The sequence below is a fragment of the Macrobrachium rosenbergii genome, chromosome 48, assembly GCF_040412425.1.
Source record: "Macrobrachium rosenbergii isolate ZJJX-2024 chromosome 48, ASM4041242v1, whole genome shotgun sequence".
Taxonomy (NCBI): Eukaryota; Metazoa; Arthropoda; class Malacostraca; order Decapoda; family Palaemonidae; genus Macrobrachium; species Macrobrachium rosenbergii.
The window spans coordinates 53402048-53418390 of NC_089788.1; the positions used below are offsets into that span (position 1 = coordinate 53402048).

General features: G+C 38.0%; 1 protein-coding gene across 4 annotated transcripts in view; it reads right to left on the reverse strand.

Moving 5' to 3' along the window:
• gem (gemini) overlaps positions 1–16343 on the reverse strand; it is a 166853-nt gene that overhangs the window by 112709 nt on the left and 37801 nt on the right. For all 4 annotated transcript variants that reach the window (XM_067091767.1, XM_067091764.1, XM_067091770.1 and 1 more), the window contains exon 2: positions 15346–15528. In XM_067091767.1, coding sequence (XP_066947868.1) covers positions 15346–15528 — 183 coding nt within the window. The remainder of the gene's footprint in view (positions 1–15345; positions 15529–16343) is intronic.

The following is a 16343-nucleotide window of genomic DNA, read 5'->3' on the forward strand; positions in this document are numbered from 1 at the left end:
AGGGGGCCTGGCTAAAGATAAACTTTCACAAACACGTGAATACTACTCTATAAATGGACGAATTAGGCCAATATAAAGATGTAAGTAGGATGAAGAAACACATCACATTCTGGAAGGAGATTCAACGTCATATACTTTTTCATCGGGCATAATCCAAGAACTGGCTGAGACAGTAGACAGAAAAATAGAAAGGAAGTGTGTGTGCGTGTGTGTGTGTGTGTGGCAGACATGAAGCACAATGTACGGAATTTCAAGATAACTGATCAATGTCTCTGAAGACAAATCCAGAAAAATAAATTCAGGGAAATATTCCCTTCTCTGAGGAGACTCTGCACCTTCTCAAAATAAATTATATGTGGAAATCAACTTAAATAGAGACGTTTTCCCCTCCTAATGGTCCCCGAACTCTGCCAACCTACAGGCGATTCAATCCTGTCAAGGTAAGCATGCGTATGATGGTCATACACATGAAAAACTTTTGTTTTTAAAGTAAGCCAAATCGTAATATGAAAGTGAAAAATATCGAGAGAGAGAGAGAGAGAGAGAGAGAGAGAGAGAGAGAGAGAGAGAGAGAGAGAGAGAGAGAGAGAGAGAATGAAACCACAAAGCTCAACCACAATCTTCCTAAGGGCTGTCAGCCAGAGCATCGACGCAGATTAGACGCTCAGCTGTGGGTCGCCTTCGAGAGAGAGAGATGTGTCGACTTTCTCCCGCATTGCCACAGACCCGTCAGCCGACGTCCTCTGAATGCGAAGAACGGATATGATAATCCAGGGGGTGACAACATCAATTTGGGTGATGTAAACGCGTCCTCATTTGCTGCATAAGAAGACGCGATCACACCAAGACAACAATCAACGTGGCGGTCGCCAAGGTCTAAAGGCATTCTTTAGACCTTGATGGTCACATCAAGAAGCAATGATTCTGGTCAATGTACGACCGCGTGATCAAACCGAGGGAACAGTTGAAGTCACGATAATTAAGGATCAATTCTCTTCACACAGAAACTCGCCTTAGATATACAGCAACATGCCTTCAGATGGCTTCAAGAGGCAAAGCTGAAGCAAAGTGATCTCTCCTCTGCAACGTCATAAATTAACATTCGCTGCTCATATATGCTAGTAAACGCCCGTCATGGAAAATAGATTACGTTATCACCGCCACCATTACCCGTGTCTTTTGCCAATTCTAACATCGACTGTGTTGGTATTCACATATGCTGAAGACTTTAAGGGTGTGTTTGACTGTCCATAACACCTGTAATTTAACGTTGTAGACGTACATATATAATTATCAATGAGGAGACAGGGTAATTGACTTTTTCAAGAAAAAACAAATTACAAACGGGAGAAATTTGGTAGGAAGCACGTGACCACTGAAAGACAAATACTAAACGATAAAGCACAAAGGTGAGAAAAGATCTCCACACATCGCAGATTCATATGAGTCACTTCCCTGCCAAATCATTTACCACTGACCAACTTGGCAGAGCTCCACGCACCTATCAGGTACAAGAGGAGTAAGGCACTGCATAATAGATTAATAATAAAAGATATAATAATAATATCAATATTTACATCAAATTATTACAGTAAAGTCGAACAGTAACAAGTATACTACCATCCACAACAGAAATAAAATACCGTTAACCACAAGAACAACATGTAATAATTTTTCATCATAAAAAATGTAATGTTCATCTACATATTTCTTGTGCGCCCAACACCAAAGAGCGGGTTTGTGCTTGGCGAAATCTTTCTTTGATTGGTCCATGTAATGTTAGTTTTCATGCCAGGATACTGATTTTGTCATCATTTTAAACTTGAATCCTTCATGCAATTTGTTCAACAAACCAAAGCAACAAAAATAATGGGTAAAAACGACAAATTGAAATGTGCCAAAACACAAACACTTCTACTGTATGTTGTGCAGCTGGAACTTCAGAAGTTCAGGCGAAAATGCAATGCATTACTAATTTACTACCCTACAGTAATACTATTCTTCTTGCAGTTTAATACATTTTTATCTGTTTATTTATTTATTGATTCATCTTTTCTTCTTGCTTCTTCCTGATGAACACCACATTCTTTGGAACCTTGAATTTCAAGTCAATGGCCCCTTTGGTGGACTTGATCCATATGAATAGGTTTCATTTATCGTTTCCATTTTGTGAACTCTGTTATGTCCAATTTTAGGAGTTTGGTTAAAGCAGCAGAAATACTTCCGTAGAGACTGCTAAAAGCCTCGCGCGAGTCAGCCTGTAACCTTAGATGACATGTAGACCGGTAAAACGCCCTAAGATCAAATGGAGTTCATTGATATTGAGAGCTACAAAATACATAAAAGACCGAAGACAGACGAGAGAATTTACTTCCCCTGCATTGTATAAACATCACCTTAAAACTACCGACCAATTACAGAAGCTGAAAAGCCTGAGTGAAACTAAACAAAGGGCGTATGAGACTCGCACCAACACGAAAGAAAACGTTGTGATTAAAGGCTGGAACTGAATGACTCGAATTCATGATTCAGTCACAATGCAACCAGGATATACGGGGCAGGAATTAAGTCACAAGGATAAGAAACTCTCACATATGCTGCATAGTACAATATGCGTTACACCAATGAAATACAGAACGTCCAAAGACCTTTGGACCTTGGAAATACATCTCAACTATGGGACTAGCATACTCATCCGAAAATACTTGCCAAAATACTGAGAGTTGCACCTCCTGGAGACATCTCACCAAGAGGAAATGGATGATATATAGTATACTTTTATATATATATATATATATATATATATATATATATATATATATATATATATATATATAAAGTAGACGGATGGACCTCTATTGCTAGATCCAGCACAGAATGAACTTTCAGATAAACATCAACGGGTGCCTAAAGTTAGTCAAGTCATATGACACTGCAATGTTGCTCTTTCTCTCTGCTGTACCAACTGGGGTTCCTACTACCTGACAGCAACTCTTCTACGGTAAAGGCTCATATGCCCGAGAGACCGCAGCGAGTCGCTACTTGGTATGTCTCAAGCACAAGAGAGGCAACTGCAGCAAGACATTACTGGGGCCTCATGCATTCTTTGGGTGCTGCAGAAATTTATATGTATGTATGTATATGTATATATATATACATGTATATATATATATATATATATATATATATATATATATATATATATATATATATATATATATATATATATATATATATATATATGTGTGTGTGTGTGTGTGTGTGTTCGAGTGCTTGTGTGTTTTGAAAACCAAAATGTCTCAACATAGAAACCAATCTAAATCTGACTCGTTGAGAGAAGGCAAAACGGATGTCACAAAATGAAACCGAACAAACGGCTCTAAGACGCGTCGCTAGGGCGGCGTCATAAGAGCTTGTGCGAGTTCGCTTCTGAGGACGATATTGGTCACGTGGTGCTTCAGCGAAAAGATGTTAAGGCGCCAGGCAGCGTGGTCGCGTGACACCGCCTTAAGGAAGTCAGTGCTTCAAATATGAATGGGTTATGAATATGAAAGAAGGAGACCGATAAGACTCGCTCGCTTCAAGGAGAGAGAGAGAGAGAGAGAGAGAGAGAGAGAGAGAGAGAGAGAGAGAGAGAGAGAAGGCTTCTCGAATGAGGGGATAGTATTCCGCGCAAGGAATGACGTACAAGCCTGTCCATGACACAGAGAGAATGTGCCAAATCGTCTTTTTAATGGGAGAACGGACATCCTACTGTCCGTAGGCCTATGCACCCCAGGCCTGAAGAAAATAAAGTTTAGTAAGGGGAAGGAAAAATGACGGAACTGCGCCCTGAAGGAAGAAATAAAGACGCCTCTTCAAAACTTGAAAAGCTATAGCCTACGAGTATTGAAAATTCATACAAAACCACAGACACTTGAAATATGTATATACTGATGTGTGATAGAATATGCTCCTATACACGAAGGGTAAATGCATATGGTTGGGATTGGTAAAGTATGAAGCATGAAGTTCATCGATGTATCCTAAACAATAAAAAAGTGAAAAAGCACAGTCACACGCACAGATGTATATATATATATATGTGTGTGTGTGTGTGTGTGTGTGTGTGGCCGTAGGCGCATACAGTCCTAGCATGGATGCTAAGAGCAATAAGAGACTAAAATACTGTCCTGGCTTGCTTATTTGATTTCCAATACAGAGTTATTTAGAGCGAATGCGTTTTACAATTCAGACATTCCTTGTACGAGAATCTGCATCGACCGCTTTCTCTAGCTTTCGTCCAGAGCATCCGAAGTAAAACATTTGGTGACGGAGAACCGGCAACTTTATTTCAGACTTTATAAACCCCGTGGACCTTAAAGGTACCCATCATCAATATTCTAACGGGGCTACACTGGTCGAATACGTTATGATACCGCTGCTAGGGTACGAAAGAGAGAGAGAGAGAGAGAGAGAGAGAGAGAGAGAGAGAGAGAGAGAGAGAGAGAGAGAATGTATTTATGAAATATTTTGTTCATTATTCCATTCTGAATAAGGATGAAAATCAGGGTTAGATATCAGTATCATTCTTTTAGGAAAAGCGCTCGATAAACAGCGGGTTTTTTCGCCTTCGCGATTGAGCAACACTGGGACCGGTCAGGCGGTGCGCTGGTGACTGCCAATGAACGCCACAGGCCTTCGGAGCATAACGCCTTCCTTACCCCTCTGCCATCAGAAGGGTGGGGCACTGGGCTAGTGACCACGTCTCCGGTATAATCCCCCTATTAGAAACAGAAGGGTAACGCCTGGAGAGAATGAGACTTAAACGTTCATATATTTAATTATCTATAAAATATATATAATATATATAATAATATATGCAGGTACGCTTTAAAATGTGTAAACGATATAAGAAAGTACTCGGTCCTGATTTATTAATTTTCTCCTCTTTTGTATGAACATGCAAATTTGATATCACGTGAGTTTTTATACTCTTTAGCATGATTTTATACATACACACACACACACACACACACATATATATATATATATATATATATATATATATATATATATATATATATATATATATATATATATATACATACGTGTGTATGTACATTTATATTTATATTCATATATTTATCTATATCAATCTATCCATCTACATATCATTCAAAGACACACACACACACACACACACACACACATATATATATATATATATATATATATATATATATATAATATATATATATATATATATATATATATATATATATATATATATAGTGTGTGTGTGTTACAGACAGACAGATAGATAGATAGATAGATAGATGGGCGATTTTTGCCAAGTAAGTTAAGAAAAAGGTTGTATGAATGTTTATTTCAAATAACAGATGGATGGAAAGAACGAAAGTTAGATAGCCGTTTTCCTTAACAAGAGGCAGTTCTACAGTAGAAAAAAGACGATGGTCACAGCCATAATCATGCTTTCATTGCTGAATCGCGTATGGACCCTTTGCAGAAAACTTCCACAGCATCAAACGCTTCATATACCAACAAGCAAGACCCATGCGCAGTATGTCGATACCCTCTTTACACACACACACTACATTATTCACCCCTATCTCCTATGCACTCTTGCTTCCTGAATATTAAGGACCGTCATGGACTCTTCCACACCACCTATCTAGCACTGTCTTGGACTCCCTTTTCTCCTTCCTCCTAACACTTCTGAATTATGCCCATGTCACCTAACCTATCATCATCCATTCTTTCCACACGACTGAACCATCTCAAAACATTCTGATGCGTCCTTTCATCTAGGCTAATGTTTTTATAACTAACGCATACAACGCACACGCACACACGTATACAAAAAACCGTTTATCTCAATGCCATCATCCTTTTCCTTCATTGCACTACACTTCCAAAAATGGGAGTTGGTTCAACTCATACATCCTAACACTGACTTCCACCGTCATCCCCCAAGCTTGTATCCACCCACATCCTCCTTTCTTCATTGCTCCACCAATTCCTCACCGTTTCTCTCATCCGACTATCATGCATCATATCTACTCCCGCATACCTGTACAAATCAACCACTTTCATTATTTCATCGTCCAAATCAACATTCATTGCTCTATCTTCCTGGCTTGTATTTATCGTCATAATCTTTCTCTCGTTCAAATTAATCCTCAGCATTTTCTTCTTGCATGCACTTTTAAGCTCTTTCACTAAATTCTCCGTCCCCCCCAATCCAAAATAAGCGCTGCATCACTCGCAAACGTTAACCATTCACAATTTATCTTCTTATCCTACAACTTTGCTGCAGCTACGTCTACTGTCCTTTCTCTGACTTCCCACACCAATCCATCCACAAAGATATCAAACAGCCCTTGTCTAAGGGTTATTCTTTACACCAGAATAACCCTATTCCCATGTGCATATTAACACATGCATAGTTTCCATCACAAAAACTTATAAGCACTGCCCGAAACTTACATTCGACGCAATACCTCCTAAACATCCCTCACATTGCCTTTCTATTATTATCATTATTATTGTAGTTGAAAAAGTAGGAAACGTTGCAAGCCCAAGGGGGTTAACAAGAAAAGCATCCCTTTACTCAGAGGAAACTGAGACATAATGAATAAAACACAACAGAGAAATAACAAGTAAAAACAAATAGGGTATATAAGATAGTGAAATTAAGAGAATAATTAACAAATAAAGCACGATGTGAGAACGAAAGAGTACTTGCACCAAGTCTGAGCTTCAGAAGCTCCAACGATCCAACTACAGGACTTAGTTAGATGATTCCATTATTTGCTCACGACAGGAATAACACTTCTAGAAAACTGTGTAGTACTAAACTTCACAAAAGAAAAGGCAAGACTATTAGAATTAACTGAGTATTTAATTTTATCCGTAATGGATTGTGCAGTCTGGGAAGCTCTTAATACAAAGGATGATCCACATTCTGAGATACCTTATACAGCAAGCATAAGGCGCTAACTGAATGATTACATCAATTTCTGGAATAAGAAATTCATTAGAACTTTAGTTTTTGTCTAACAACTTAGGAAGAAAGTCATCTGTTGAAACCAACCAGGGGAACAATATTCAGGGAACAATATTCAAAACAAACAAGAATAAAAAGAATTACAACCTCTTCTCAGGATAGAGAGGTCTCCAAAAATCTTGAAAGACTTTTTCACTATGCCGATATTTCGTGCAATTGCAATCAAGAATGACACCTAGAATTTCACTTGAGTTGCGTGTAGTTCAAGAAACAAAATCAATGAGAGGACTTTTGGGGGCCTCTAATATCCTATACCTGCTAACAATCATACATTGATTTTTGTTAGTGCTCAACTTCCTCCTCCACATTTTGCACCATGCACTAATTTTAGCTACGTCTTAATTCTAGCTTCATCTTTGGTGAGATATTCGGCATCCACGGGATTATATTCAGGAGACCAAATCAAAGCAGAGAGCAGCACCATCTGTATAAAACACGAAGGTTGTTTTCAAGGCTAAATCGCATACGTATATAATGTAAAAAGTAATGGGCCTCGAAGACTGTCCAGTGAAACACCTGGAATTACATTTCTGTAGTCATTACCGTTTAGTGCCCATTAATAACTTACTCTTTTTCATCTGCTCGTTAAAAATTCAGCAGTTAAACTAATCCACTTACTCCAGTCAGTCTAAGATTTTTGGCAGTTGTCCTTGACATCCTGACCCTATACACATAACACAAATCAAAATATGGCTGTAACTGGAGCCTCATGTCCGTGGCAGGGTTCCCTCTAGGCTATGGGACCTCAAAGTTGGTGTTTTTTTTTTTTATTTTTACATATGAATGGAAATAAGGGTCTCATAATTAACACAGTCTAAAGAAGAAACAAAGCAAAGACCATTCATAAAACTTCATGGCTAAAATCTGGAGATTTCTTTATGACACTGGAAACCGAAAGAAATGCATCATTATGCACCCAAGCCCTTGTAAAAGCCAAACTGCAAACTAAAGGACAGACGATTACTTCAGCACAGAAACTCAGACGCTTTTGCCACCAGACATTCAAAAACTTTTAGGTAATGTAGGTAATGTGGGAGTTATCAAAATTAGGCGGTAGCCAGCAAGGCTAGAGATACCCTAGCCACATTTACCTAACGTGGCAACATACCAGTTCACAAAGTTGAAAAAGAATTCCTTCTTGGTGACTTACATTAATATAGACAACTTTAGTGCTAAGTGATCAGCAGTTTTCACAAAACCAAAGGGAAAGTACCATCTGGGTTTACACTCCCATAAGTTTCAAGGTTGAGAAAAAGATTCTTAATTCACGTGACCAAGAGGATAAACTAGTCATTTAGCTTCGGAAAACAGGAATGAAGTATACTGAGTCCTCATTTCTCTGCTTACTGGCAAACACATTAAGCAAAAGGCTGCATTTTCCTTGGAACAGTGAGTGACAGAGCCACCTGGAATAAGCAAAGGATCTGCTGAGTCAACTTCAAAAGGTGCAGGTTTGAGAGTGTACGCCACCATTATGTACCAGAAAGAGTTTCTTTTAAAGGAAAACTGCACTCATTTTCAGCTGAAGCGTTAACGCTAAGCCACAGTTTAGCTGGTTCCAAAATTCCACTTCAAATAACGTGTATTCCGTTCCTCCAAGTAATCATGTCTGCAATTGTCACTGAACCAGACTTCGTCTTTAATATGACAATTCAGCAGACGAGATGGAATCCTCTCATTTATAATATTGAAAAACCTATCATTTTAAGAGAGAATAAACTCAACTTCCTTATAAAACTGTCACCAATTCTGAGGTGAAAGATCACTCAAAATTCGATTGCAATCTGCTTGCGATTGATTATTTAACTTTCGAATGTAGACCAGATCAGGGGGAGCTTGCTCAGCCTTAATCATTAAAGAATGATTAGAAGTCGCATTTAGAGAACCCACAATACTGTTACAACAGCAAGGGAATCAGTGGATACTAGTTCAAAGAAATTACCAGACTTACGCGTGACTTCATTTATAATTTGCTCATAGCCAGATTCAGAAGTAGAGTCAAAGGCTCTTACGCCATGGCATTAGTTCTTCACTGGAAGGGTGGGTAGAGCTCTCGGCTAGCACGCTGTTGGCCCAGCGTTCGACTCTCCGACCAGCCAATGAAGAATTAGAGGAATTTATTTCTGGTGATAGAAATTCCACAATAAGCTGTAGGTCCCGTTGCTAGGTAACCAGTTGGTTCTTAGCCACGTAAAATAAATCTAATCCTTCGGGCCAGCCCTCTCTAGGAGAGCTGTTAATCAGCTCAGTGGTCTGGTTAAACTAAGATATACCTAACTTAACGCCACGGCAACAAGTAGGGAGGACAGAAGTCAAGCACTCCCTATTGGTAGCATTACAATTGCCAAACAAACAGAAAAAGAGATCTTTCAATTATCTTGGTTATGATTATGAGAGGACGGTCAAAAATGATATCCAATACATGGAACACAAATACAAAATGCTACGCCTCCCATAAACCTTCACAATTTTCAACTCATTGCACCCACTTTCATAACAGGTCTTATGAGAAGCAGGCTATTCACTGCTAATACGTACTGCTATTCCCCTAGCCCTGGGAATGGCATCACGTTCAAGTTGTTAAGCGTTTTTTGAACCCTAGGGTGACAGGCTTGATAAGTACCTCATTTGAGAAACCAAAGTGGCTGTACATAAATAAAATATCATGCTGTCTGGCGGCAACTACAGTCACTAATATCACCATGTAGCCCACGAATATTTCTGTAGCTCACACGGCACTGGGGAGGTACATCTACGAAACACATCTCCAGCCCATTTAATATTACAAACCAACATAAACGCTATCTCACTTAAAAACAAACTTAATAATAATGATATTAATAACAGTTTAAACATGAATATGTAAAACAATGATAATCAGAATCTATGCAAAAGATACTAAACTACAGGAAACAAAAGGCGGGGCCGACACACCATGCAAGGAAAGCTGCTTTCCAGGACAGCCACTTCGACTGAAGGAAGTCAAGCAGTGAAGGTTTTTGAAAATGAAGAACAAAGGCAAGGGTAAAGAAAAGATAAGGATAAGGCAACCTCCTGATAAACCACCAGACATCCTTGGCCTCTCTATTAAACCTAACTACCCACCATTTGAAAAAATAAGATGAGGAATTGACAGAAAAGTCTGCTTGAATGTAGTATCAAGCATGACAGCTCCAATCAAAGACGGTGGAAGGACAAGGTACAGAGGCTATGACACTGTCCAAGATTAGAGAAGTAAGGTTTATTTTGGAGTGGCCCTCTTTTATACCATAAATACAGTGCGAATAAAGGTGTACCATCAGTGTTTTCAGATCTATGAAGAAAGAATGTGTAAAGATTTTGCCAGACTATTCAGTGCATGGATGCTGAAAAGAAATGATCAATACCTTAAGAGGGATCCAACGCCACACTGTCTGTCACATTTTGAAGAATCCTGCAATTCCTAGTGGCAGTATCTCACGGGCGGTTGAAATATATATATATATATATATATATATATATATATATATATATATATATATATATATATATATATATATATATACATATATATATATATATATATATATATATATATATATATATATATATATATATTACATATATATATATGTATGTATAATGCACAGTATGTATACATATATATACTGTATATATATTTATATACATATATACATGTATGTATATATATATAGTGCATATATGCATATATATATATATATATATATATATATATATATATATATATATATATATATATATATATATATATATATATATATATATAAACCACATACACGCGCAAGTGTGTAAGTTTAAGGTCATAATCCCTCACGCAGATTCATATCATTAAAACTTAAAGGTATCACAGTATTGATTATTTTGCGGTCAGAATTTCTCATTCATTTATATGGTTTTATTCCTTTGCTGTTAACGACGACAGGAAAATCTGAAAGTAAATTCCGTGCAATACACTCCGTCACTCAGAAACTTGAGACAGCAGTTTTGCAAGGCGTGCTTAGCACAACATATGTCGGTTTGTAATTACACGGAATTACCAGTCCTCTTGGTGTGTATCCACCTTTGCGGCGTGTTTAGTACAAGCCCGTTGGGGATTACCGTAAAAACATAAACAAAAGACAGTAAAATATCATAAAGATAATGACCCCCAAGAAATATTAGTCTACACAACGATCCCCGAATTTTGTTGGGGGTCACCACCTAGGAAAGATCCCATTCTTGCAATTATAACAAATGAAATATATATATATATATATATATATATATATATATATATATATATATATATATATATATATATATATATATATATATATATATATATATATATATATATATATATATATGATGACATGACTAAAAACCTCTTCAACGTTAATTTTATATTGCAACTACTCTACTTTTTAAAATTATTTTTTCTGTCCAAATTTCACTGGAACATATAAACGTAGCAATGGTTGCCCGGAGGAGGAGAAAATCCTTTGGGACATTACTCAAAGGAATGTCTCCTCTACCAACCCGGCCCAGGAAATCAATCTCGCCATTTATTTTTAAAACAAGACGTATCACAGCCTGCCGGTGAGAAATAACCCACGCGCGCGGGGAATCCCCTGTGGACGTGGTCTACTTCCTTCGAGAATGGGTACAAGTGCTCTGTTGTCGGAGGATTCCTTGTAAAGCCTCGGTAGCCGGGTCCTCAGTTAGGCCTCCGTGACACCACTCGGTTCAAGGGAGCGGGGTGTCGGGATTTACCCAGGAAATGGGGCCATGGTTTTCACTCTGTACACGAGTATTATTTCGTGTGCTCTTGAACGCGGCAATCACGGTTCCACAGGTGTTTCCCCGAAGAATTTCAGATCATTTCCTTATTTCTTTTCCAGTTTAAAGAGATGAATGTAGAAATCAACCAGTAACTGAATCAGCTTGTTGCTAAAAGGCCACCACCGAAAATGAATCAGAGGGCTTAGTAAAATAATTAATTCTACTCCTGCACAGAGCACTATCACTTTATTTTTAACACAGTAGAAGAAACAATTACAGATCGTACGAAAGATATTGTCCTAAATTTTTTCTGAATGGTTAAAAATTCCATTTCTTTATATGCCACCATTCCTGGTGTTGCAAGTAATGACTACATCATTTTTAATTAGGAAGAGTTATGAAATGATTTAATACGAAAAATAAATTAGGAAAAAACAAAATAGGCCAGTTAGGAAAATGCTACATCCTCTTATTATTATTATTATTATTATTATTATTATTATTATTATTATTATTATTATTATTATTATTATTATTATTATTATTATTATATTTAATCCGCTCCACATGACGACTAAAACCAAGGGCAGCTTCGTATCCCGTAAGTGGAGACTTTACTACACCCACAAGTGTTGCAGCATCGGCATACTGAACAATCTTGTTTTCTAGACCAACACCCATATCACTCGTATACATTAAAAATAACAGCGGACCAAGAACATTACCTTGTGGAACACCAGACACGATAGGTCTTGGTTCACTGAAGCTCCTCTCAACAATAATTCACCGTTGCCTACCTTTAGGGAAACCTTGAAGTAATTCTAAACATATCCTCCCACTCCAAGACTCTTATGATATACTAAATCGAAATAATCCCTAAAATCTATTTGAATGACACACTCAAAACCCTTATTGAGGTTCTCTTGCAAATGGCCTGTCAAATCTAACAGAACATCGCAGGTACCTAACTGCTTCATACATGCATATTGACTATTAGTTAACAATCCTTTGGATTCCATATATTTGTATAGTGGCTTAAAAATCACTCTTTCTGCAACTTTGGAGAGTACAGGGACGATAGAAATTGGCCTGTAGTTACCGCAGTCTGCAGATAAGCCATTCTTTGGAACTGGCACTGTTACTAAACTTGCGCTCATTCGCAAAGATACTACGCTGACATAAAAATCTATAGATTCTACTAATCTTGGGAGACAACACACTAAAAAACTTTTCAAAAAACAAAGGGACGAAAACGATCAGGATCACCTCCACCCCAGTTATCGTGATTATCAAGAATGTTCTAAACATTCCTAGAGCAAAATGCGAACTTCGTAAGAATAGAGTCAAGATGACAAGTATCAGGGAGAGGGACACCCTCAGCTAAGTGCATAGCTTCAAATGCTCGATGAAGCATTTCAGCTTTTTCCTCGGGGCAAGTAACCACTCTACCATCATATGAGAGCAGCGGTGCGATGGAAGACAATCCTGACACAAACAAGATGCCAATTTGGTCCACCACAGATGAGGCTGAGTAATTTCTTTATAGAGTTTCCTCTTTAAGGAATTATTGTAATTTCTCTCAGCGAGATTCAACAAAAAATGGTGTAGTTTTCTTGGGAACGATTTGTAAGAACAAATCAATGACTGAATTATCCATCTTTTCGTCCCACCCTAGATTCAGAGCTTCAGTAAACGCAACAATGTCTTCGTTTTATTGATCTATGATAAGTTTACTACTTAGGCCAGAAGGACGGGCTACTTCCCCTTATACGTCTCTTTTTTTTTTTTTTTAACCTGGACCAAACAAGGACATAAGGTGGCCTTTCCCACTGGTCTCAAAATTTCTCCCCTTCACGCGGTGTACTGTAGGTGTTACTTAAAGTTCTTTGCAGCGTACCTTCGGCCCCTAGCTGCAACCCCTTTCATTCCTTTTTCTGTACCTCTGTCCATAATTTCTTTCTTCCTTCTTGCTATCCACCCTCTCCTAACAATTGTTTCATAGTGCAACTGTGAGGTTTTCCTCCTGTTACACCTTTAAAACCTTTCTGCTCTCAATTTCCCTTTCAGCGTTGAATGACCTCATAAGTTACAGCGCTAGCCCTTTGGCTTAAATTCTATATTCCATTTCATTCCAGTCACAGTTTCCACAATAAGCTGTAGGTCCCGTTGCTAAGTAACCAATTGGTTCTTAGCCACGTAAAATAAGTCTAATCCTTCGGACCAGTCCTAGGAGAGCTGTTAATCAGCTCAGTGGTCTGGTAAAACTAAGGTATACTTTTTTTCTGGCAGTCGCGCGCACTGATACGTCACTGGCTTTTTAACTCGGGTTTAAACTGCCTGGTAATTCGTCTACAAGGATCCCTCACTTTCCAGAGAGGGACCATTGCATGTATGCGCCTATGCATAAACAGAAAAACAGTTACAAAGGCAAAACAGGGAACGAAAACCATTGTGACATTGACAGCCCACGCCAAAGCTTAGTGGGAAAGCTAAGTAGCAGTACCACATTATCGAAGCTTTCTCTTCACAAAGGTCTTTACAGCAGACAACTAGAGCTTCAAACGTTATACTTTCTTACTCCTGAATGTGAATCGGCAACATTCCATCGCCTTTATTATTATTATTATTATTATTATTATTATTATTATTATTATTATTATTATTATTATTATTATTAATAAAATAGTTTTACCAGGCCACCGACCTGATTATCAGCTCTTACAGTGCTGGCCCGAAGGATTCGTTTTTACTAGTTTTTATTGTTTATATTTTGTCAACTAAATTACACATTTTCTAAACGTTTATAACTGGATTGAGTGTAAATGTTGAAGTTTCAGACAAAATTTCACCAATTGATTTATTTCCAAACATTGACATTCATTCACAACAAATGTTTAACTGCTATCATTATTTTACACTCAGAACATTCATGAGCAGTGTTATGTGCATTATTCATTAGGTGTCCGTGTGTCAGATGAGAATGGCCTGTTCGGAGACGTGTCAGAATGACTTGCGTTTGTCTCTCTCTTTGGAGTGATGAACTCCATTTTTCAACGCTGTTTTCTTTGTTTTAACTCCTTTCAGGTTCTTCATGCCATATATTTTGCCATTTTTATAATATTTATTTTTATATGTGTTATATAACCAATAATAGGGAATTTATATTTGATCTTGCCATATGGGCTGCTTCTTTGGCTGCCTTATCAGCCTCTTCATTTCCTTTAATCCCGTATGGGGATCTAACATAATTTTTCCCATTATTATGTAACTTATGAAGTAATAACTTTAATTTGCTGTATACTGCTAGTTTTCGGTTTGTAACTCTGAATAGGTTCTATAGCGCTTCTTGAGTCGCTAATGTTACCCTTCTTAATTATTACTATATCTATAATGTTTGGAAGATGGTTCGATTACTTCTTATTTTACCATCGTCCTCTTGGTTCTATTCTATGACGATTATTATTAGAAAATAAAACAGCTTGGACAGAACTTACCGGCCAAGACAGATTGCTGCGAAGAAAAGCTCCCTCGGGGGCCGAATCCTGCGAGTCATTACTGAGCGGGGACAGGGCAGTGTAAGGCTGGTAATTGAAGGCACAAGGGAAGTATGGGCGATCACGCTGGCTCTCTGCTCTTGTCGCCTCCGGAGGAGATTCGACCTCCATGCAATTCGTGATCTGTGAAAATAAGCGATAAAACTCCTAAGATTAAGTTATTCTCCCTCTATAAAATCGCACACAAACAGATACGCTTAAACACTGATGTTTCAAGAAATTGACACTTTTTGAGAGACATAATTATCACCCACAAAGCGCAATATCATTATTGCTATTCACAAAGTGCCACCATTCCTTTGTAGTATCCAGAAAAATAACAATTCATTTACTAAGTAAGCTTCAGTAACTTAGAAGATCCATGAATGCAAGGAAATCTACAGCTACATGATAAGTTTGGAAGCAAAGGGGGAAAGCTGTATGTGGCATCACGAGCGAACCTACAGATAGCTTCCGACAGATTTGATAAGGCGACAATACAACTGATAAGGAGGCAATGTGGAGGGTGCTGAGTAGGTATGGTACAGAGGGCAAATTGCTGAGAGAGATAAAAGGCTTTCGTAATGGAAGTGAAACATGCGTTAGAGTTTGGAGAAGGGAGAGTGACTGGTCTAGAGCAAAAACGGGCCTGAGGAGGTAGGCGTGTTGCTGTGTCTCCGTGACTGTTTAACCTTCTGGGATGGAGTGATATGAGAAGTCAGAGATCAAAAGGACAGTGGATTTAAGTGCAAAGTTCTGTGATATAATAAAGATGGGTCATGGCTGAAGTTGGGAATGGGTGATGTTTGCAGATGATAATTACTGACTGGAAATGGTGAAGGGTGAAGAAGTAAGAGTTTGAAAGTATCTGCACGAGGAGAAAGTTGAGAGTAAACCTGAGCAAGATTAAGGTTAATGATAAATGGAAACCAGGAGGGTATGAATAATGGATGTTCACA